General features: G+C 42.6%; 1 protein-coding gene across 1 annotated transcript; it reads left to right on the forward strand.

Moving 5' to 3' along the window:
* Nucleotides 1–3,655: 3,655 nt before the first annotated feature.
* CAV1 (caveolin 1) lies at nt 3,656–21,171 on the forward strand. The gene is made up of 3 exons (XM_066550046.1): nt 3,656–3,778; nt 4,526–4,690; nt 20,612–21,171. The coding sequence occupies exons 1-3, from the start codon at nt 3,749–3,751 to the stop codon at nt 20,951–20,953; spliced, it is 537 nt and encodes a 178-aa protein (XP_066406143.1). The 5' UTR covers nt 3,656–3,748; the 3' UTR covers nt 20,954–21,171.
* Nucleotides 21,172–21,572: the final 401 nt, after the last annotated feature.

A 21,572-nucleotide genomic window follows, 5' to 3' on the forward strand; every position in this document is an offset into this window, starting at 1 on the left:
ATAAAGACCTACAGGAGCTAGCTCTAATAAAAGATATACACACCTACTACAGGACTGAGATGAGGAAAAGTAATGCATTTTGATCCAAAACTGTAATCCCTGCCCAGCTGCCACCCACCAGGAACATGTCTGAACTCAGAAGGCGCCTCCCTTTCCCATAATCCCTCACAATACCTACAGTTTTACCTTTGTCATGCCCAGAACTGCCCTTATTTGAGCAACTTGGCATCTTACTCATATCTAAGCCCAGTCAGAACCCCAAAAGAAGGGGGGCCTTAGAGTTCTCAAAATATACTTAACTGCATATCAGCAGACTAAGGTACTTCCCAAAATACACTTTCCCAGGAGTCAAAATGCAGTGGCACACCTCAGGCAAAAATTGATTTCAGGTTTCTCAGGTGTTGGTTTGAGTTTTCTAGCCCTTAGGCTATTGTGAAATGTTTTATGGCAACATCACTTTCACATGAAATGAAATCACTCCTGTCCAGAAGTTGTGAGAAGGAAGGAATGTCCATATACCATTTCCCCTGGTATAACTAATCCTTGGATTCAAGGAACAAACAGGCCAAATACCAAATGTGTATGTGAACCTGCAGCCTTGTATATTGGGGCGAGGAGAACCTATCTCTATGGAAAAATTCTGCTCCAGTGACTTACATTTTAAAATACAGAAACCCCCCAGAGAGTGGGGACAGGATGACCACCGTGAACCCTCCAGGACTACAAGTCTTTAAATAATGGAATGAGGAAAACCTTGGCCTGCATGTTTATCCTATCCTAATGCTTGTTATCATACAACAGGGTGAGAACAGTAGCATGACTGCTAAAAATTCAATACCAACAGTTTTGGCAGTTAAGGCTTTCGTCCAGCAAAACATACAAAACCCCGTATAAAATGATGTGGTTAAGCAATTGAACAGTAGACACACAAAAAAGCAATGATCTTTCAGTCCTAAGCCTCAGGTTTTTAAGTGCTCTGCATAAGGCAGGCTGCTCATGGACAGCCTCTGTTACCTGCCTTGTTGGTGTTGAAATGACACATAAAGAAAACAGTTTCCCAGGGCTGATTTTGATCTTGCTGACACTGGAATATATCAGGAGTATTGCTAATACCATAACTGGAATAACTACACAAGCTTAAAATGAAAAGGGGCGTGAGGAGTGGAGGAAGGAGGAGTGTTTGATACCAGAAAAAGACACTCAGTGAGCAGTCATCCACATTCAGTTCAGTTTCATGACTCATTTTCTGACAGTTTTTGAGGGATTTTGTCCATTCTTTTTCTTTCCCCCCCACTGGTTTCTGGGAATCCTACCCTTAACAAAACTTTTCCTCCCCTCAAAAAGGATAAAATAAATCATAAATTGAAGATTATTTGCTCCAGGTTTAGAGCAAGTTTTCAACTAAGGTAATGCTGAGGTTTGAAATTTCAGTTAAGGCAAGATTTTGGAGCAATAAAAACTTTTTAAAATTATTTATGAAATGCCTAGGGCTGGTGTGAGGAAGAAAGGCAGTGAGGTAGCCAGCCAAGGTGTCATGTAGTCCTATTTAGCAACTGACCTGCACTACAAAAGACACAGCTAAGCTCCATGAGAAGACTGGGTGGCATTTCCAAGGCCAGCTTGAGTGTCTACAATTTCTGGTAATTTCTGGCCACCCCTGGATAATCCATTCATAGTAATTGAGAAGGGGAATGGAGCCTTTGCACTTTCAGAAGATTTCTGCAGGCCCTTACCTGGCCCTTTCCCATTGAGCTATTACTCTTCCTCTGAGTGTAACAGGAGATCCTTGCAGAACTCCAGGGTGCATCCATGCCAGGTCTCTGGCTGTTGAGTTTGTGTGCATTTCTCATACAGCACTGCTAGAGGCTCCATCCCTCTCCATCTCTGCAGATGTAACTTGCTCACTCTTGCTGCTTGGTAGTACCCATGCCTTTTTCTGACTAGGCTGTTTTCTTGGTATTCCAGCTCAAGAAAGCACTGCTAATGTTCATTCCATTTTGCGTGCAGCCTATTCTGGAATTCATCTCATAAAACTTTTAAATTCCACTAGTTTATGATATTATTCTAGCTGCAGTAGTGTTGTGTGATTCAGAAATATTTTTTAAAGGGGACTGTGGTTCTGAAAAACTATTCCAGGATCAAGTCAGCATATCAAATGGACAAGTATCTCTCCTTTTTAAGTCATTCTTGAGATACAGAGTCATATTGAATGATGGATCAACATGTTCTGATTCATGTGGAGGACAGTGACTAATTCAAAAATTTTCCTAGATGTGAATACAAAGAACTGTCTTGCAGATTTTTTCAGATGGACAGAAAAATTGCAGTCTATGTCCTTTGATACACTCATTTGGCTCAATATTCACACTCAAAAGCTTGGACAGGCAAAAATATTCTAATGATGGCTTAAGTGAATTATTGCATCAATAAAAATGTTACTTTTAAAAATTACAACTAACTTGGAAAGTTGGAAATCTTCCATCCAAGGCATTTGTTCTAAAGTTTACGAGTATAAAGTAAAAAAGTTGACTGCTAACCACTGTATCAGCAACACACGTCCATGTGGACTGCATTTTCAACAGGTGCAGTTATTTACATCTGTGGTGCCTACATCCATCTTAGCCCAGGCTTCTCTGAGGTCATTTCTCTGCTGAAGTGCCCCAGCCAAATATACTGTAGTTAGGAACTTTCTACTTCTGGTGCTGCAATTCTGTGCTAAATGGCATAACACTAAGGTCACAGGTTTTTTGTTAATGTTATAAATCTTTCACCATAGTCTGATTTCCTAACACAAAACTAATGGCTTCAAACACATGCACACAAAAAAGTGAAATACACATTTTTTAAATGCATAGTGATGCTGCAACCCTAACCTGAGCCATCTTGAATACAGTGATGAACTTTTATATTTATACCATTTACACCTACATATGCCCCTGAGCTTACAAAAAAGCCCTGAGAACAGAGCATGGCAAGACGGTGTCGCACCATTCCCCTTTAAAAGTTAATCCCAGTGGTTAATATGCATGGCAGACATGCATGGATCAATCTCCTCTCAGGAAAAATAGAGCAGTGTTAAAGTGCAGAACTGTTAAATATTTGCATAGTTTTGAAATGAACCAGTTGAGAAAAATCTCTTTTTCTTCATCCCAAGGATATCCAAGTTTCCACAATTGTTCCTGGAGCAGCGATGCTTCTGTGTAAACTATTGTCAATGCCGGGACGGGGGGAGACCAGCAAACGCCTCGCTCGCTCTGGAGGCTGAACACAACTAAAGTTTTCCATCTCCTCACTGCTTCCTTGCTCCCCCCGCATCTTGCCCAGGTGGCTCTGCCGCACGCAGCCACTGTCGCCCCGGCACCCAGCGGCAGGGACCCACTGACCCGGGGGTCGTGGGCAGCCGGGACAGGGCGGACGACGCGGACAGGACCCTGCACCTCGCCCTGTCGAGCCCCTTTCTCCGCCCGGCGTGGCACAAGCATCCGGGACGGGGCCCGCCAGCTCCCAGGTTGCCGGGGCAGGGCTATTTTCCCCTCCCACCCCCGGCCGCCCTGCCATGTGCGGGGCCGTCCCGCGCTGTCATCCACCCCAGCCGGAGGCAGGGAGCCGCCCTGGCCAGCGGCCAGCCCTCTCCGCGCAGCTACCTCCCCCGGCCGGCCGCTCCGCAGAGCGGAATCTTCCTGCCTCCGCTCCTGCAAGTCACAGGGCAAAGTAACTCGCGGCAGAGCCGTCAGCAGCCCGCGGCAGCATGTCCGGCACCAAATACGTAGACTCGGAGGTAGGACCGCCGGGGCATGGGGCCGGGATGCTGCCCCGCCGCCAGCTGCCTGCAGTGGCCACCTGCAAGCCCCCTGAGCCGTCGGAGGAGCGGGGCGAGGGGCGGCTCGGCGGCAGGAGGGCGGACGGCCGGGCACCGCCGTCCTGCGGGCAGGGACAGCGGGCAGGGGGAGCCGGGGCGCTCGTCCCCAGCAGGGCGCGATTTGGGGGGTGCTGGCTGTCGTGCGGCAAGAGCGGTGTATGGAGAGCCCATAGAGCACTGGGATGGAGAGGGTACGGTGATGGCCCTGCATGAAGGGCGGTATAAGGAGGGGGACAAGTATAGTGAGGACAGGGCGGTGCGGGCGCCGTGCTCAGCTCCGCGCAGCGGGGGCGGTAGGGCGAGGGCGCTGTGGGGAGGGCGCTGCGCGGGGAGCCCCGGACGGTCCCCGCTGTGCCCGCGGGGCCACACCCGCGAGTGGGGCCACTCGCTCCGCCCCGGGGCAACGCCGCGGGGCCGGGGCCGCCTGGCGGCGGGAGCGGGAGCCGGCGCCTGGCACGACGGGGGTGTGGTGCGCGCCCCGCGGCCGCGGTTAAATAGCCGGGCGAGGCCGCCCCGCAGCCTGCATCCCGCTGCCCGCGGGACCGGGGCCGCCTCCCCAGCCCCAGCCCCAGCCCGCCCTCCTGCGCGGCGCGGACCGGCCCTGCCCTGCCCTCCCCGCCTCACTGGGCTCTCCCCGCCCGCCCGCGCTCCCTCTGCTCCCCGCAGGGTTTTCTGTACACGGCGCCCGTCCGGGAGCAGGGCAACATCTACAAGCCCAACAACAAGATGATGGCAGATGAGCTGAGCGAAAAGGCGGTGCACGACGTGCACACCAAAGAGATCGACCTGGTCAACCGAGACCCCAAGCACCTCAACGATGACGTGGTTAAGGTGAGGAGCCGAGGCGGGACGTCGCGGGGGGCGATACCAAGTCCTGCCGAGGCAGGATACGCGGGCACTGTCAGGGCGGCTGATGCCGCGAACCACATCCCTCCACCTGCTGCAGGAGGGAACGGGCCAGCGGCTGATGGGATTTTTGGGGTTTTTTTAAGAAAAGGCGGAGTGGGCAGGAGAGAGGCGGGCAGCGGCCAGGACAGCCCTGCGGAGCTCCTCGCTCGGGCGCGGAGCGGGGCCGGCCCCGTGTCGGGCTGGCCGCGCTGTCCCGCGGGGCGCGCCGGGCGGGGGTCCCGCCGCGCTGTGTGCCGCAGCCCGACCTGCAGCCGGGACGTCCCGCCCGGGAGCGCGGGGATGAGAGCGTGACCTTGTGTAACACCGTCGGAAAGATTTTCCTTCCCCGAGGCACGCACAGAGGCAGGGCGGGGAGATGTCACAAACCAGATCGCCCTCCCTAAGCCTGGCGGGTGCAAAATCAGAGATTCTGGTGGCGGATTTGTGTCCTTGTTCTGTTTTGTTCTCTTTGGTGCTTTTCCTTCCTTCAAAAGACGATAAGCTAAGCAAAATCTAACTGTGCTCTTGCCTAGATTTTTTTGTTTGGGTTTATAAATCAGTTTGACTGTTTTGACAGGTCAGGGTCGATGGAGATTTTTGCTTGAAGTCACTTTGGTCAAAATATCACAGAAATATGTTTTCTTGTAGAAAAAGAATTTATACAGACAAATTTGTACAATCCACGTGTGTTACGAGCGAGAGTGTTTGAGATCACTTAAAAAATCATCAGCAAGGGTATGACCAAAAGTCAGATTTAATATTAAGTGGCAAAGCATGACAAGTTCATTGGCAAGATTCACTCTACTACTTACAGGACAGCCAAGGCACAACAAGGGAAAACAAACAACAACAAAACCAAACAAAATCCAGGCAATCAAAACAGAAATGAACTGAGAACTATCTAGGGGTGTGTGTGTGTGTGATTAGGTGCGTGTGTGTGACAAAAGACAGTGCGGGCAAGGATAAAAAGGAGCAGGGCCTGAAAGCTTAACAACACTCCAACCTAACAATGTTAGGCTTAACTTATACCTTAAGCCTAACAATTTAACATAGGAAGAACACTTATGCCTAACTTACGGCTTAAATTTAATTTATGACTTAACCTAACCTTAGCAATTTACTGAGAATAACACTGAGAATAAAATAGCATTTAACCTATTTATAACTTTGAAGTTAGCAACTCAACAAAAGAACAACACTTAGCGACACTTAGCTTATAACTTATGTTTAACAATTTAGCATTTAAGTAAGTTTATAACTATAACCTAACCTTACTCACTAGCTTAATTTACTTAGATACCCAAGGTACTTGGACATCTAAGAAAGCAGTATTTCTCTCAGATTTGCTGTAGCATATGCACAGGGGCATGCACACAGACAGGAAAGCCAGTGCAAGCAAGGTGCCTGTGAAGAATTCCCCCCAGAGATCAATGAAATACTCACTTTGGATGCTTTTGCACCTCCTAATGGGCAAAGGATTGGGCCTTGAGGAGTCTGCATATTGGCCCAGGATACAGCTTGTTTCAGTGATCCTCCATACATGAGGCTCTGAGAGGCATCTCCCTCAGAGGGAGGTTGCTGGTAATAGCTTGCTGTAGTCCAGGAGAGCTCAAAGGGCCCTTTTTGGGCTGCTGTTTATAGGCTTGCAAGAGAGCGGGCTTTAGTCATAACAATGTTTCATCCTGGCCACACTTTGGGTCCACACTCTCTCCGAAGGTGTGAGAACAGGAATGTTGTGCCATTCAGGCAGGAGGAATATTTTCCAAGGGTGGTCATGAGGAAAACAGCAGATTTTTAGTAATTCCTGGGAGTAGACAGTGTTTCTGGTAAGCTTGAAAAGAGCTGAGCCCAGGTGGTGTTTCCAAAGCCAAGGCCTAACAAGCATTTCTCAGATCGCCCTGCAGCCTGGAAAGATGGAGAGGGGAATACACCACTGCAATGTGAAAATTGAGGGTGCTGTCATCTGGGTTTGTCAGACCCTAGGAAAAATGGGAGCTGCCCAGTCCTAGTAGGTGACTAAGCCACTAAATGGCTTGCTTAGTGGCCAGCAGTATCAGAGTGCGTGCCATTCACCATGTTTGTTGTAATGAAGACCGTTCTTGTAAAAGAAAAATACTGTATTGTTTCCAGAGAATCAAAAAGTGAACTCTGGATCCTGAATGTGTATCTATAAAATGATCCATGCTATGTGTGGACAATTTAACAAGGTCTTGATTCAAATTCCAGACTTCAACACAATTTGAAGGTGCTGAATATGACAAGCCATGGTCATATTGCTGGATCCATACTAAGAATTATCACAGCAGCCTGTATCTTTAAGGAGCCATATAAAAATGAAAAGGCATAAAATTATTATTTGTTTAGAAAAAATAATCTGTGTACCTAATGGTACAAAACTGCCTTTAAAATGGATGATTTTAAAGAGGAGAGAGCAATTATTTTTTCTTCTACCCATGGAGGAGCAGCTGAGTAGACAGGGAATGCCAGAGCTCATGAACAGCCCTGCATCACAGTTTATTGCATATGTCAACAGGAGAAGTCCCCAAAGCAACCAGACCTTCTGAGGATGAGTCATTGCTCCCAAGCAAGTCAGAATTCTGGTGTCCACAACCTAACCCAATGAAAGAAAGACCCTGATGGGAAAAGAGACCACTGACAGAAAAAACCATAATAGGCTTAAAAGAAGCTGAAACCTACAAAGCCTGTCCTGCCTTCTCTGCCTCCCACAGAGACAAGGATTAAGGAAGTTTGTTACATTCCGTCTTCTAAAATAAACTTGGCGAATAATAAGTGTAGGAATGGAAAAAACAAGCTTTTCAGTTTGTCCTTTTGAAGTAATCGTGGTTCAACACATTCACCGAAAAACTGCAAACAGCCAGAATACAAATACTGCCTCTGTCACCAAGTGAGCTCCTGGTGGTGAAGATAGTCACATCAAGACATAGGAATATACCAAAATGAATTTGATGTTAACCAGGCATGATCCATTTTACATCATAAAAACAGCAGTATGTGTACAAAATGGCATTGTAAATTAACATTTTCTGGTTTGTTACAAAGATAAATAAGAAAAACTTTTATTTTAAGTATTTCATAGATAGACCAACTTGCAGAGTAGAGAGAGGATTTTTGCCACAATTTACATTTATATGGACCACAGGGTTCACATTCAGTCTATTAGACGTAGCAATAAAATTCACACCCAGTACCTAGGGGACAAGCTTGGGTTGGGGTGAAAATACACAGATTCAGTCCCTGCCTTAGCCATCAGTCTGTAGTTCCCTTCTGACATGTATCTACCATTCTTACTTTGGCTGTAAAACTTCCAGGCAGAATGTTAAACTAACTGAAGGAGACCCCAGTCTTAAGTACTGAAAGTTAGAGAAAAAAAAGTGTAGGAGTCCTATAATGCCAGAAGTATGGCTTAGTCTGAGCTCAATTTTGTTTAAAGCCCTTGCATTTTTCTAGATTCAAAACTTTCTGCTTTTTACCCACTATTTTATGCATTTCTTCCCCCTTGATTATGAGGCACAACAGCATGGAAACTGGGGACAAATCAGTCAGCCATGAAATAGAAATGATTAGACAGAGAGTGAGGAATCTGCTCTGTAAGCAGCTCTCTAAAAGGCCTCAGTGTTGTCTGTATTCAAATACTTCCCATAGCACATTTTAAAAATAACCTTCTCTTGTGAGAAGCAAGAGACATGTTCCCTTGATTTGCAGCAGAGCATCTGCCCAGCTTCCCCTGCAGCAGATGTGTGGTGCAGGCAGCTTTAGGGTTGGGATCCAGGCAAGGGGCAGAAACCCTTTTATGAAAACTCAAAATCCTTTTATGAAAACTAGACACATGGAGCAGTTTTGCATCAATGCTGTTGATGACTTTGCTTATGGTTTGTCTTTGCATTACCTACCAAGTGGAAGCGTAGTGCTGAGAAGTTTCCAGAAAAATGGGGCAAGTGACTGGATTTATGTTGAGAGGGATGTGAACAAGGCCTTATGGAACCTGAGGTATGCAGACAGTGGAAGTAACAGCTCTGAACAGGGGGAAGCACAAACTAGTAAAAATCACCAGAACTTCCTTTTTTTTCCTCAATTTTTTTTTCTGAAGACCAGAAAGGAAAGATTTTTCTTCCTCACACAACTGTCTTCATACATCACCTAGACAGAGAGAGAATGTGCACTAGTGGTTCCCTTGTTTCAGGCACTGGCTTGTGAAGGTGGCTACTCAGGCAGGGGGCAAGGAGGGAATCTAGTAAGGGAGAAACAGCCTCTGTGCATGTGGGAGCTCTCCAGGAGTCATGCTGGTGATTATACAGGTGGTTTGCCATAGTTTTATCTGTTTCATATGTCCCTCACCAGACAGTTCTGCTCTTGGACTTGTGTCCCACAGGTTTTCTTTGTGATGAGACACAACAAACAGGGTGGAAAGCTTATTGCTTTTTTTCTCTCATTCATTCCCCAATGACCCAGGACTCACATGAAGGTGCCTGAAGTTCAGGCTTTGCTCTTCTTGTTTCCCAACACAGTATTTGTGTTTTTCGAGTACGGCTAAATTGCAGCCTTCAAGTTTTTGAGTTCAAACTTTCTCAACATATCTGTGGTCAGGTCTGCAGAGAGTTTACTGAATTTGGAAAACACAGAGGAGGGAGCCAGCTCTCCTACAGATTACTCTTCTCACTAACTTCCTTGCTTCTTTCTCAGAATGGGCACAGACCTTGCAGCCAACTCTACAAAGTCTAATCCTCACTTTACTAGTGAGGACCAACTGTGCAGTCACATCTGCAGACAGTTTACCATTTTTTCCTACAGTGATGTGCCAGGAAGAAAGGCCTGTGGCTGGTCTACCATCTAGAACATAATTATTATTTTATTGTAAACAAGTGGTGTCTATCTGCTCTTGGTTGTATAGGAGTCCTTTTTGCTCTGGAAAAAAAAATAAATCTAGTACTTGGCTACAGATGTGAGGATGCAGAGCTTTTGTACCAAGTTTCAAAAAGTTATGTATTCCTGCCTTCCACTTAAAATGAGTGCAGTTGAGAGCAATTCAGCTTACTGCAAGAAAAAGTCTGGAATTTTTAGTCAGATGTTGACAAATACTGTAATACCCTTATGTACTCATTAGGGAGGAAAGTATTACTCAGGCATGCTTTTAAAGGTATTTAAAATTTCTGTCTCATAATAAAAAGAGAGGGTTTTTCAAAAGCAGTTTACATTTTATGTAATTTTTCATGATTAAGGTCCCTCCCTGTTGTACTGAGCATGGTGTAAGATGCACAGAGAGATGCCTGGTCAGAGCACTTCCCATTCCCACACCTGAGAACCTCCTGGAAGGAAAGCAGGTGTCACCCCATGCTCTGTTTGAATGGGAGACCTAAGGTGGGCTGTCACTCAGATGTGAGAACAAATGTCAACCTGAGAGGAACACAATTCTGCTCTTTAACATAGTAAAATGAGAGAAAAACAGACCGCAATCAGGTGCTATGTCTGAAATAAGTAATTAAGTGAAATATAATGCAGACCCATTTTCTTTGGTTTTAGAAATTGTTAAAAGTCATGAGATCTAAACATAGATAAATGTTTAAGTTTAAAAACATGCATATAAATACTTAGATACACAAATATATGTGTATGTGTTCCAATCCAAGCTTCTCACCTGGGCTCTTGCTATTGGCAGTGACCAAAGTGATGCCTCTGGAGGCGGATTCACAGTGTTTAACCACAGGACAGGAGAAGCAGTGCTTTCAGAGGACATGCTTGTCTCAACTGCTGATACTTGTAGTTTAGACATGGCCCCTTGCTTGTGCAAAACAATTAATTAAATGAAATGGTTCTGTAATGCTGTGTCCTATTAACAAGCTGTGGGGTTTAGATTTAAAATGCGAGCAGAGTCAAATGTTTGACTTTGGCTGCCCACGTGATTCAGTTGTTTCAAATATTTCTTCCAAGGCTAGTCTAGGAGTATGGGATTAAAGACTTGAGTCATTATGAATGCCAGCTTATACAAGGTCTGAGCGAGGTTTTAAGAGTTCTGAAAAATAGTTTGCTTGCACATTAATTAGGAGTTCTCAGGCATGGAATTTCTGAATGTCCATAAGAGTACAGCTAATAATGGCATCTGTTCTAATGAAAGCTTCTTTCTCTAAAAACTGTGTTCGCATTTAAACTCATGGTATTATTAAAGCCTTATGCACAGCCTTCTTGCTTGGCATGATGAACATGACTCATAACTCCATAGAAAAGTTTGATGGCCATGGGGACAGAGCAAATGATTCAGCATGGCTGTTTCTTTTGTTAGAATTTATTGGACGCTATCTCAGATTCAAAAGAGGCAAATACTTTTCAATTCTGATAACTTCAACAATCATATGTTAGAAAATATTAAGAACAATTTGAATTGATTGTAGAATTTTTAGCCCACTATGTGGATAGAAACACTGTCTTCTTGCATGGATATCAAAAACAAACAAACAAAGAATATTGAAATGCAAAACTCTCCAGGGGAAAAAGGGATAATTGTGTACAGTAGAAGGGTCTACCAATGAGGTCCCCAGTGAGGAAATTTTATCTTGGTTGTATTTTAGGCAAGAGAAAGAAGAAAATACAAATGAACTTGGGTGATTCTGAAACACTTATGATCTCTGGAAAACAGAAGAGAGATACAGTTCTAAACTAAGATAAGTTTGTGTTTCCCACAGCTCTCAAATACCCTGCTCATAGACACCAGGATGAAGTCTGGTGAAAAAAAGTCTGGTGAAAATCAGTAACTGATTTTCTGAGCTTTTTGATCCAGAACTACCATATTTATTTTCCAGACAAATGACAGTTATAAAACCCATCTTGGACTTTAAAAGGGTTGCCTATTTTGAATGTGAAAGAGAAATTATGCCATTTAATTTCATTTGATTTACTGGGGAGGCATGTTTTACACCATTAATCTCTTTATATTTTCATTACAGATTTCTTAAGAAAATGCCTTTTGATTCAAAAAAATTCCAAAAAACTTGAAAAAGTTTCAAAAAAAATTTGAACTTTATGCAATATCATTCTTGTCAGAAATTGTTACCAGATTAGCAATCAAAAGAAAAATAATTTCAGTGCCACTGTCCCATTTTAATGAGCTCATGAATTGATAAAATATGATTTTATTCAAGATGTAGGAGCTATGCTCTAGATGTTAGTGGGGCTGTACAAGGGTGGAGTTTGTTTGTAGTTAAACAAATAGGAACTGATAAATTCGACTTCATAGATAAGAAGTGAGAAGACATTCTCACAGCTGAAGGTGAAAGCATCACATTCTCTGTCTGAACTCCTGCTGTGCTGAATTTATATTCTGAGTTCCAAAAAAGCCTAAGGGAGTCTCATAGATGGATTGCAACATTTCCTTTTTCAACTTTGAAATCCCTTACTGGAATTCAAACAGATGCTACAAAAAATAATCAGTTTTCCTCAAGATCAGGGATCTATCTCCTGTAGAGCTCAGCCATAAAATCATCAACTGTTTTATGAAGTCCAAGTTCATGTATCATAGAAAGGTTTGGATTAGAAGGGACCTTAAAGATGATCCAGCTCCAGTCCCTGCCGTGGGCTGGGATGCCATTCACGAGGTCAGGTTGCTCAAAGCCCCCTCATCCTGGCCTTGAACACTTCCAGGGATGGGGCATCCACAGCTTCTCTGGGAAACCCATTCCAGTGCCTCTCCTAAGAATTTCTTCCTAATATCTCATCTAAACCTACTCTGTTTCAGTTTAAAGCCATTCCCCCTTGTCCTGTCACTACATGCCCTTGTAAAAAGTCCCTCTATAGCCCACTTTATTTACTCCTGCGAGAGCCTTCTCTTCTCCAGACTGAGCAGCCACAAGTCTCTCAGCCTGTCTTCACAGAGGGTGCTCCAGCCCTCTAATCATCTTTTTGGCTCTCCTCTGGACTTGCTCCAACAGGCCCATGTTCTCATCTTGGAGGCCCCAGAGCTGGTCACAGTACTCCAGGTGGGGTCTCATGAGAGCAGAGTGGGAGAATCACCTTCCTCAACCTGTTTCTTTTGGTGCAGCCCAGGGTGCTGTCAGCTTTCTGGGCTGCAAGCCAGATCGTATGAGCTGCTTATCAGCCAACATCCCCAAGTCCTTCTCTGCAGGGCTGCTCTCAGTCTAGTTACCACCCAGCCTGTATTTGTGCTTGAGACTGCCCTGATGCAAGTGCAGGACCTTTCACTTGGCCTTGTTGAACTTCATGAGGCTCAGAGGTGCCTAGCTCTCAGGCCTGTCAAGGCATCCCCTTTCCTCCAGTGTGTCAGCCTCACCACACAGCTTGCACTTGTTCCCATTGCTGTTCTCATGCAGTTTATGACAGGAGCAGAACTATAAAATATCTTCATTTTTATGAAATACTAAAGAAATACCTTATATTTAAGGATCAGTAACTTAAGCTCTTGCATAAGAAAGACAACATTCTAACAGTACAAATGCAGGGTCAAGTTTATTTTTAAAGGAAAAGAGAGGCAGCTGGCCATCACTGCACACCCACTGTCAGCAATAAGCATGGTTCAGGTAGAAATGAGGGGAAAAGGTGAAAACAAGTTATACAGATTTGCAAAAAAAAAGAATGGCAGCAGCTAACCAAGAGTGTGTTTATTGATATTATATGTAATCAAGAGTCTCCTCTCCTTAGACTCCCTTTACAAACTATAAAGAGAAAATAGTGTTTTCCAGGTCTAAAACAACCTCCAAGGGTCACTGTCTCTCCATGCACTACTAAAGAGTCTGAGGTCACTACATTTCCACTTCCCATTAGTGCCTAAATTTAGGAATGATAAAGTTAGACCAAGTTCTAAAACCTTATGCTTAATAGCAGTTTATTACCTTAATAGTATATAAGCATAATAAAATAGAAATATGTCATATTTATATTTATTAAATATAATTTAAAATATGAAATCAGTTTACACAATGTCTTTTAATAAGGCTTTTCGATTCAGTTTAACTCCAGGCATCAGTGAAATAAAAGAAAAAATTTCTTTTATGTTTAATGTAGTCAAAACTTCACATTGGTGTTCATGTTCATAAATATACCTCTTTAAATATACGGATGGACAGACATATATGAATATACATACATGTATTAGGGTTCTTTGCTAAAATAGGTGTATCAAACAAAGAACTGTGGAACATGAACCAAGTGATAAAAACAAGGAAAGCTTCTTAAGGGTTTCTCTTTGGGAAAGCTGCAATAAACTCCCAGCAGCCCAGTTTCCAGGGAGGAAAACAGTAATTTTATTTTCTGACTGCTTACTCCAACAACATCAAGACATTTGTCAAGGAACTTGCTGACATGGTATCCCCACCTGCACAGGAAGTTTTGCTGTGTTAGAGTGCAGATCTTTCCTTGAAACTGCTTGTCTTTCCTTCTGCCAGCCTGTATTGGAGCAGAACAGGCAAGTGCTTCAGGAGATCTCTGGGGAGCAGCTGTTTGCTGCAGAGCTGACCCATTGGCATAAACTGCATTTTATTCACGAGTACTTCCACAGGTTTTGGTGAGCCTGCCCATCTGATGGAACAAAGACCATCAGCAGGGCTTTTCTGGTTTGTAATCAGCACAGGCAGGGAGCAGGACGTTGTTCTCTCAGTAAATAGAAGCTTTTTTTTTTTTTTTTCTATGATTTTCGGTTTGTGAAATGGTGATCTACAATTACCATTTGCCATGGCATTGCTTACACATTTTCATAATGCATTTGAGTATTTGTTATGCATGCAGCAGGAGTCACTCCTGACCAGAATGGTTTTCTTCTCTGGCTAGGAGAGTGCAGTCCTTCAATTCCACTTTCCAACATGAATATCCTTGTTTGTTAAAGCATTGTTTACTTTTCTGGCATACTCTGTAGCACTCAGGAAAGATTCACTGTTTCCATTAAGAGATCTGCCAGTGGAACTTTTCGTGCCATACTGTGGGAAGCAGGCACAGGGAGACAGGAAAGGTAGAGCAAATTCTTTGGTCAGTTTGTGCAAGTAACTGGGGTGCAACAGTTCTGTTTGCTTGTTTAGGCTCTCATTCACTTTGGAAATACTTGTTTGTAATTTTTCTGCACTCAACAAGCCTTACACAACAGCTCTGATCCTAGCCATCTGCAGTCATGGCATCTTTTTTTTTTTTTTTTTTGCAAAGAAGCAACTGTTGTGCCTTGTGATCTGGCCAGTCCCCAGAAGAACAGTGTGCTCTGAAGACAGAGTTTGAGATTGACAGGCAAAGCCTAATCATGCTGCAGCCCAGCCTGGAGGGACTCTTGGGGTTCCCTTGTTAGATGCTTGCCACCAGTACCAAGATTCAAGGTGATTTCTTGTCTTGTGAGGGAACAGAACAGTGCTAGATGTGTACATTTTGCAGTCACCCTTTTGCTCAAGGTTTGTGTGAATAGTGTGGAACAGAATGAGTTTTTGCTTTAGTGAACACCTGAGATCAACTAATGTTTGCTGTTGAGACCTGATTAGTGAGGAAGTAGACCATCTAGGAATCATGAAGCTCTGTGTGTTCAGGAGCAAAGTGCCAGCTTTCCTACATAACTACAGGTTTGCCAGATGGAGATAACACAGTGCTCTTAAAAGGGTGAATGAGTCTGGGTGTCTGGAGGGAAGGGAGAAGAGCAACTTTCTCCTGTAAGTCCCAACAACTCCCTGTCCTCTTTCCTGTGGATTCAGTAGAAAGAGTATAAACTTTTTCATCATTTTCTGTTAAACTGTGGCAGCAGTCAGGACAAGCAGTCAAGACAAGCATCATATGTGATAATGTGCTATTCCAAAGGATCAAGGAAATACATGAATGCTTAACTGGCATCAGTGATTCAACAGAAAGCTTGTGAGTTTATTGTTTAACTTTTTTTTCAGCTGCTGTGATGTCTTTTTTCTTCAGGCACTGTAACTGGGAATTTTTAAGTTCCAAATAGCATGTGGAAGTGCTAAAGGAATAATAATCTCATATGCTCACACATTTTCTTATTTTTAACAATACACATCACAGCCTTCTCCAACATAAGAACAATGTTGCATCTGTCCTTAACATCACCTCCCAAATGTGACCCATGCCATAGAAAGGCTTGTCATTTTGTGATATTTTATACATATTCTTATGTTAATGTTTCTTTAAAGAACATTGAATATATTTGGTAATTTTACAAATTGCATTTATTACAACAGAAAAAAAAAACATATCTGCCTCATGCCTTGCCAGGACATGTTTTAATACAGTGAAAAAATATTATACTTATGGTCTTGGAATCAGGGAAAACCTATTTAAAAACAGCCCAGGGTAAGCAGTAAAGACAGTTTCCACACTCTGGACATAAAAATGTAAAGAAAACTAGCTTATGACTCTTTCCTGTGTATATTCAGCCTAGACTTTAGCCCTGGTCTAGCAGAGTGTGTAAGCATATTGACATCAGTGGGACAGTTCACATTTTCCTGATGTGTACATATTTAAGTGTTCTGCCTGCCTGGACATATTAGTGATCAATCAAGAGAGCTACAGTAAGGATCTAAGCTTCCTCTTACTGACTCTAAGAGACAGTGAAAGCACACCAAAATCTAGGCATTCTCAGCACTTGTTTGGGTTCCTCTGGAGTGGAATAGAGGTGGTGCCTGGCTGTGTGAGCTGTGTGCTGCAAGTACAGTGGCAGCATGCAGGTACCACACACAAAGGTATGAATGATGATAGTTACAGTCACAGAAATGTAGGTCAAAGCCTAATGCTGGTGGTCTTAATAATTTTTTTTTTCTGATCGACCAAGCACAGTAATTTTTTCTATGTGATGAATATTACAAACGTCAAAGAATAAACTTTAGAGAAGCACAGCTGGTAAGTAGGTGATTTGAGCCTGGCATTTAATATTCCTTTCCAGCTGGCCAGCTTCTGATACATAGGGACTTGAAGTGACAAGGTCAGCAGGTCAACTGATTTCATACATGTAGCATATGTTATTGAGTCAGATGATAACTTTACACTGTTAAGCTTTTTTGATTAATAGTTCTGATCTTTAAATAAACATTTTGCCTGTCTTGTAAATAAATCTTTTAAATAAATCCCATACCATTTCCCTTTCTTGTAAATAAATCTATTTTAGAATCAAAGCAGGTTCCTCAGTTTCCTGATAGGGGTTTAATAAACAAGTGCAGAGCAAAAGAAGCTGCATTAATTCTCATAGCAGAATCAGACAAAAGCTTCAGGCAATGTAAAAACTGGCTTTACCAAACTGAATAGTAGGAAACAAAGAATAGCTGAAGTCAGGAAGTGCATTGTAGGCATGGAGCAGGAGTTGATAGTGTTTAATAGTTTGGTCTAAAACAGAAGGCTAGAGCAAGTTATTAGCATCCTTTAGAGGGTCAAACACATTTCCTGTACTTCTCTCCTGTCACAAGTGAACATGCATGTATTTTCACTAGCTTGGCAATTGCCTCCGTGATTTCACAGCACATCCTGACAGCTCTGGAGAAACAAACTACACAAGGAACATGCAATCTACTAAAAAAGACCTGTGCACAACCTAAGAAAATCTTTATGTAGATTAAATGAGAGTTCACAGATCTACATGCACATGATGCTTTGACAAAAGTAACCTTGAGAACAATACCCTAAAAATGTTGTCTTATACTTGCAAGAAAGTTAGATTCATTACCAGAAATGACAGCGTCTGTCTTCTGTAGGATCATATTTCTGGGCACTTCCCTTTCTCCTGTCAGTCCTATTTTTACTTTTCTTACTTCAGTTGGACACCCTTTATCAGTCTGATGACACTACTGTCAGTGAGTGCTACTGAACTAAAAACCAGAGGAGAGTAGTAGGAGGGACTAAGGAGGGACTGAGTAATCTGAGTGATGTAAGTGTGATCTATAGCAAGGCAAAATGCATCCAGTCACCTGTTCCTCCTGCAGCCTGAGGGAGAACAAGTTAAAATCAGGATCCATCATGGGAGTGGTTTAGTGCAGGAAGAAGCTGAGTGATATCTCAGTTCCTGCAGCATAAGGACTTATCTGTACTGCTTGAAGAGTGAAATAAATAGTGTTTCCCAGGCAGTGTTCTCTTAGCACATGAGTAGAAAAGCCCAGATTACCTCAACTCCTTGCCTGTCTTTATTTAGACATTGCTGCAGGTAAGTCTGGTTTTGGACAGCACCACAGAGGTTCGTGTGCCAGCCATAAATTCTTGGCATGTACATAATGTTCTTATGTTTCATAATGTTCTTACAGCTTTTGGGAAGATAACAGCTTCATTTTAACACTGTATTCAGCTAAGAGTTTAAGTTGTCAGGCCATTTTTGTCTTTTCACTCCCTCCCTTATTCAAACTGGAGAAATGTGAAATGGAATTTGAGGAATAATGAAATGGGCAGACACAGTAGTCAGTAGTGTGACATCAGCTACCATTCCTACAGGGCCATCTCTTCTACTTCTCTGCATTGTTAGAAACATTCTGAGAGCTGTTGAAATTGCTCCAAGAAGCTAACCTCTTGATAATTACTGGTGTCATGAATACATTGCTGTTATCTCACAGACAGATCCATTCCTGAGTGTTTTAGGACAACAATGTATGACTTGAGCTGGGAAATCCTGACCAAAGATATATCATAAATGTTCTAATATTAGCATCATCTCCTGGAAGCAGTACAGGGCTGTCCATCTGGAAATGTTATATGCCATGATTCTTCTGTCAGCTCCCCAGCTCTCCATGGACATTTTGTTGAACACAACAGGCTAAAAATATTAGTTACTGAGAATCACAATTACAGAAAGTTTACTATTTGATTTGAAAACCAGTGAGTTTATTGGCTTCCATTTGCCATTTCATTACAAGGAATTACTTTGAAAGTAATCAAATTATGGGCTGATTTTACTATATATTTTTTAAAATCTAAAAAATTCAGATTCAACTGTGGCTTCATTTTGCTTGCCAAAAAAATGCATTTCTGATAAAAATAGGTCTCACTTGGCTAAAATAAAGATGCAACCATGAAAAGGCTGATGGAGCTCAATGGAAACTTTTTTTCCTTATGAGATCTAATATTTCCCTTCTCAGCCAGTTGAAATAATACAAGATGGTATTTCCACTACAACTGAAATTAATGAAAAGACTTTAGATATGACACTGACTAGCCCTCCATGCTTTGAACCTCTGTGATGGCTGTGTTACCTTTACCAAGGATTACAGCAACTGCTGATGGGAAGCAAGTTGACTAAACTTTTAGAATAAGAGGGCTGTGCTGAACCATGTAGTCCTTATGTAGTAATATTTTTTGAGAAGCAGCTTTTTTTTACTATTGTCATCCTGGGTTTTGCCATCATATGGATATTTTTATTATCTGATTTCAAGGAAAATTTTGATAAAAAGCCAAGAACACCCATTCACTTTGAAAGCGAGCTAACATGAGATGTGGCTACAATGAAAAGTTTGCTTTTGAATAGCTGCAGAAGCAGATTGTATGTCTGCTTGCCTATGTATGCTAAAAAGAAAACCTACTCTGCCAGTGCAGAGTCTGACATAGGTCTCTGTGAAGATCAAGTTTCAACTCAAATGCTACCTTTAAGTGTGATGGTGATGATGATAATTAATATCCATCCCAAAGAATGACATTCAGATCACTAGAACATAGTTCAGAGTAGCAGAAAAAGAGGAGGTTTATAATTTGAATGACAGGATGTCTAGAGAGGAGCACTGGCAGAGAGAGCAATGTGAATATGTTCAATTAAGCCAGCCTGGTGTTAGGCATTCAAGGTGTTGGATATCACAGATAATTCAGAAATTTCCTCTCAAAGGCTTACCAGCCATTCACATAGATTGCACCTAGACTGTACACTTCTGCTTGTAATTATCTTTTTTCTCTAAGAAGCTGGAAAGTCCAGTGGCATTATAATATTTGTCCCTTTGCTAGTAACTTATGTCTGGGGTGATAAAAGTTTCAGCAGGAGCAAAGAACAAGTACTTTTCAATTGTTATTTATATTTTAGACTAAAAGAAGTGATTGTGAGCCTTTTCTTACAGTGTAAGCAGTATTTACACAGAGCATATGTATATTCACCTTCTTCTTCCAGCATGCTAAGGTACAATTGCCTGAGTTTCTGGGGCTGCTGGCCTTACCTTGCTCCTGTAAATCTTCACTTTTGGCAGCATTATAATCTTGCTTCGGGATCCAGTCCCAGGAATGCAAATTTTTTTTTCTTTCATCTGATTTAAACAGCCATTTATTTCCTTGCAGAGGAATAGTGTTGTGATGTTCTCTTTCCTGTTGTTAGCAGTGCCTATACAATTGGTTATGCTGACTAAATTAAATATCCTGTATTGTGGGTTATATCAAACATGTCTGTGTGACATGGAGCTGAACCATCATTGCAATTCTGTTAATATTCTTATAGAAATGTTATGACAATTAAGCTTCCTGAACAACTCAGTATTTCAACAGAGAGTGCTAAAATATGCATGTTGGAATGCACTGCTTCCTTAGGTGACTTTTTGAGTGACTTGTGAATAGTCAAAACAATGAAATATGATTTTATTCACCTGTTTTGTGCCTTAAGTAGACCAGAAGGGCACTGCATACCTTAGGGCTGTAGGAGGTGAGGAAGATATATTCTGTTTTGTGGAAAACTCCATCTAGAAGTTAGATGTCTAATTTTGAGCTAATCATCGAGGCTCCCTGGCAGTCACTGGGTAAAGGTTACTGAAGATTCATGACTTAAATCATGGGTTATAACAGATTGAATCACATGAGGATGTAGGAAGTACGTGCTTGGTGTTTTCCTGCAGGGGACCATAGCTCTCCAGGAAAGGTGTTTCTGGAATACACCCTTGATGTGAATGTCTGACTGACCTGACTTTGTGTTCTTTGCTGCAGATCGATTTTGAAGATGTGATTGCTGAGCCAGAGGGAACACACAGCTTTGATGGGATTTGGAAGGCCAGTTTTACCACCTTCACTGTAACGAAATACTGGTTTTACCGTTTACTGTCAGCAATCTTTGGTATTCCTATGGCTCTCATCTGGGGCATCTACTTTGCCATTTTGTCATTCCTGCACATCTGGGCGGTGGTGCCGTGCATAAGGAGCTACCTGATTGAGATCCAGTGCATTAGCCGTGTCTATTCCATCTGCATCCACACGTTCTGTGACCCGCTCTTTGAGGCCATAGGCAGAGTGTTCAGCAGCATCCGAGCCACAGTACGGAAAGAGATCTGAGGGACAATTCAAGGAGAGCCATCAGCCTAGGAAGGGGGTGAAGGTTTTGTGTTTTTTGGAGTGTTTTGGTGCCAGTTTTGTGTTTCCCAAAGCAACATACAGCAACTGGTGGTGGACTGGCCCAAAACAAAGAATCACTTGCTCAGTTTCTTTTTCTACTGTTCATTCTTACTGGATTACTTGCCTTTTTTTTTTTTCCCTTTCTTTTGCCTTCCCCCCCCCCACCCACTTTGGTCTGCATTTTAAACTAACCTTAAAGGGCTATTCTTCCATGCCAGCTGCATATTATTTTGCTGGCTGTTCAATTCAGAGATTTGAAGTGTTGTTGGATGCCTTTTTATCTTACCCTTCATTCCTTGTGAGATAAATCCACAGTGATACTGAAGAATGACAAAAATGCTTTCCAACACTATAAAGCCATTCATTTTATTGTGGCTAAAGAGTGCAGAGCTATCACAGCAGAATGAACGTGACCAGCTGGCAGGTTTTAGCAGAATGTTCTTTTTCAATTGGATTGTCAGTTGACTGCAGCTATTTACAGTCGTGGTCAGATATTGTGCAGTATGATAAATTAGTTAAGTAAACATATTACTGAACTAGCATATGTCCTGAAAATTTA

The sequence above is a fragment of the Molothrus aeneus genome, chromosome 5 (assembly GCF_037042795.1).
Source record: "Molothrus aeneus isolate 106 chromosome 5, BPBGC_Maene_1.0, whole genome shotgun sequence".
NCBI classification, from domain to species: domain Eukaryota; kingdom Metazoa; phylum Chordata; class Aves; order Passeriformes; family Icteridae; genus Molothrus; species Molothrus aeneus.

Coding starts and splice junctions, on each gene's coding strand:
- CAV1 (XM_066550046.1), top strand. CDS start 3,749: ATGTCCGGCACCAAATACGTAGACTCGGAG. Junction 3,779..4,525: donor CCAAATACGTAGACTCGGAG/GTAGGACCGCCG, acceptor TGCTCCCCGCAG/GGTTTTCTGTACACGGCGCC. Junction 4,691..20,611: donor TCAACGATGACGTGGTTAAG/GTGAGGAGCCGA, acceptor TCTTTGCTGCAG/ATCGATTTTGAAGATGTGAT.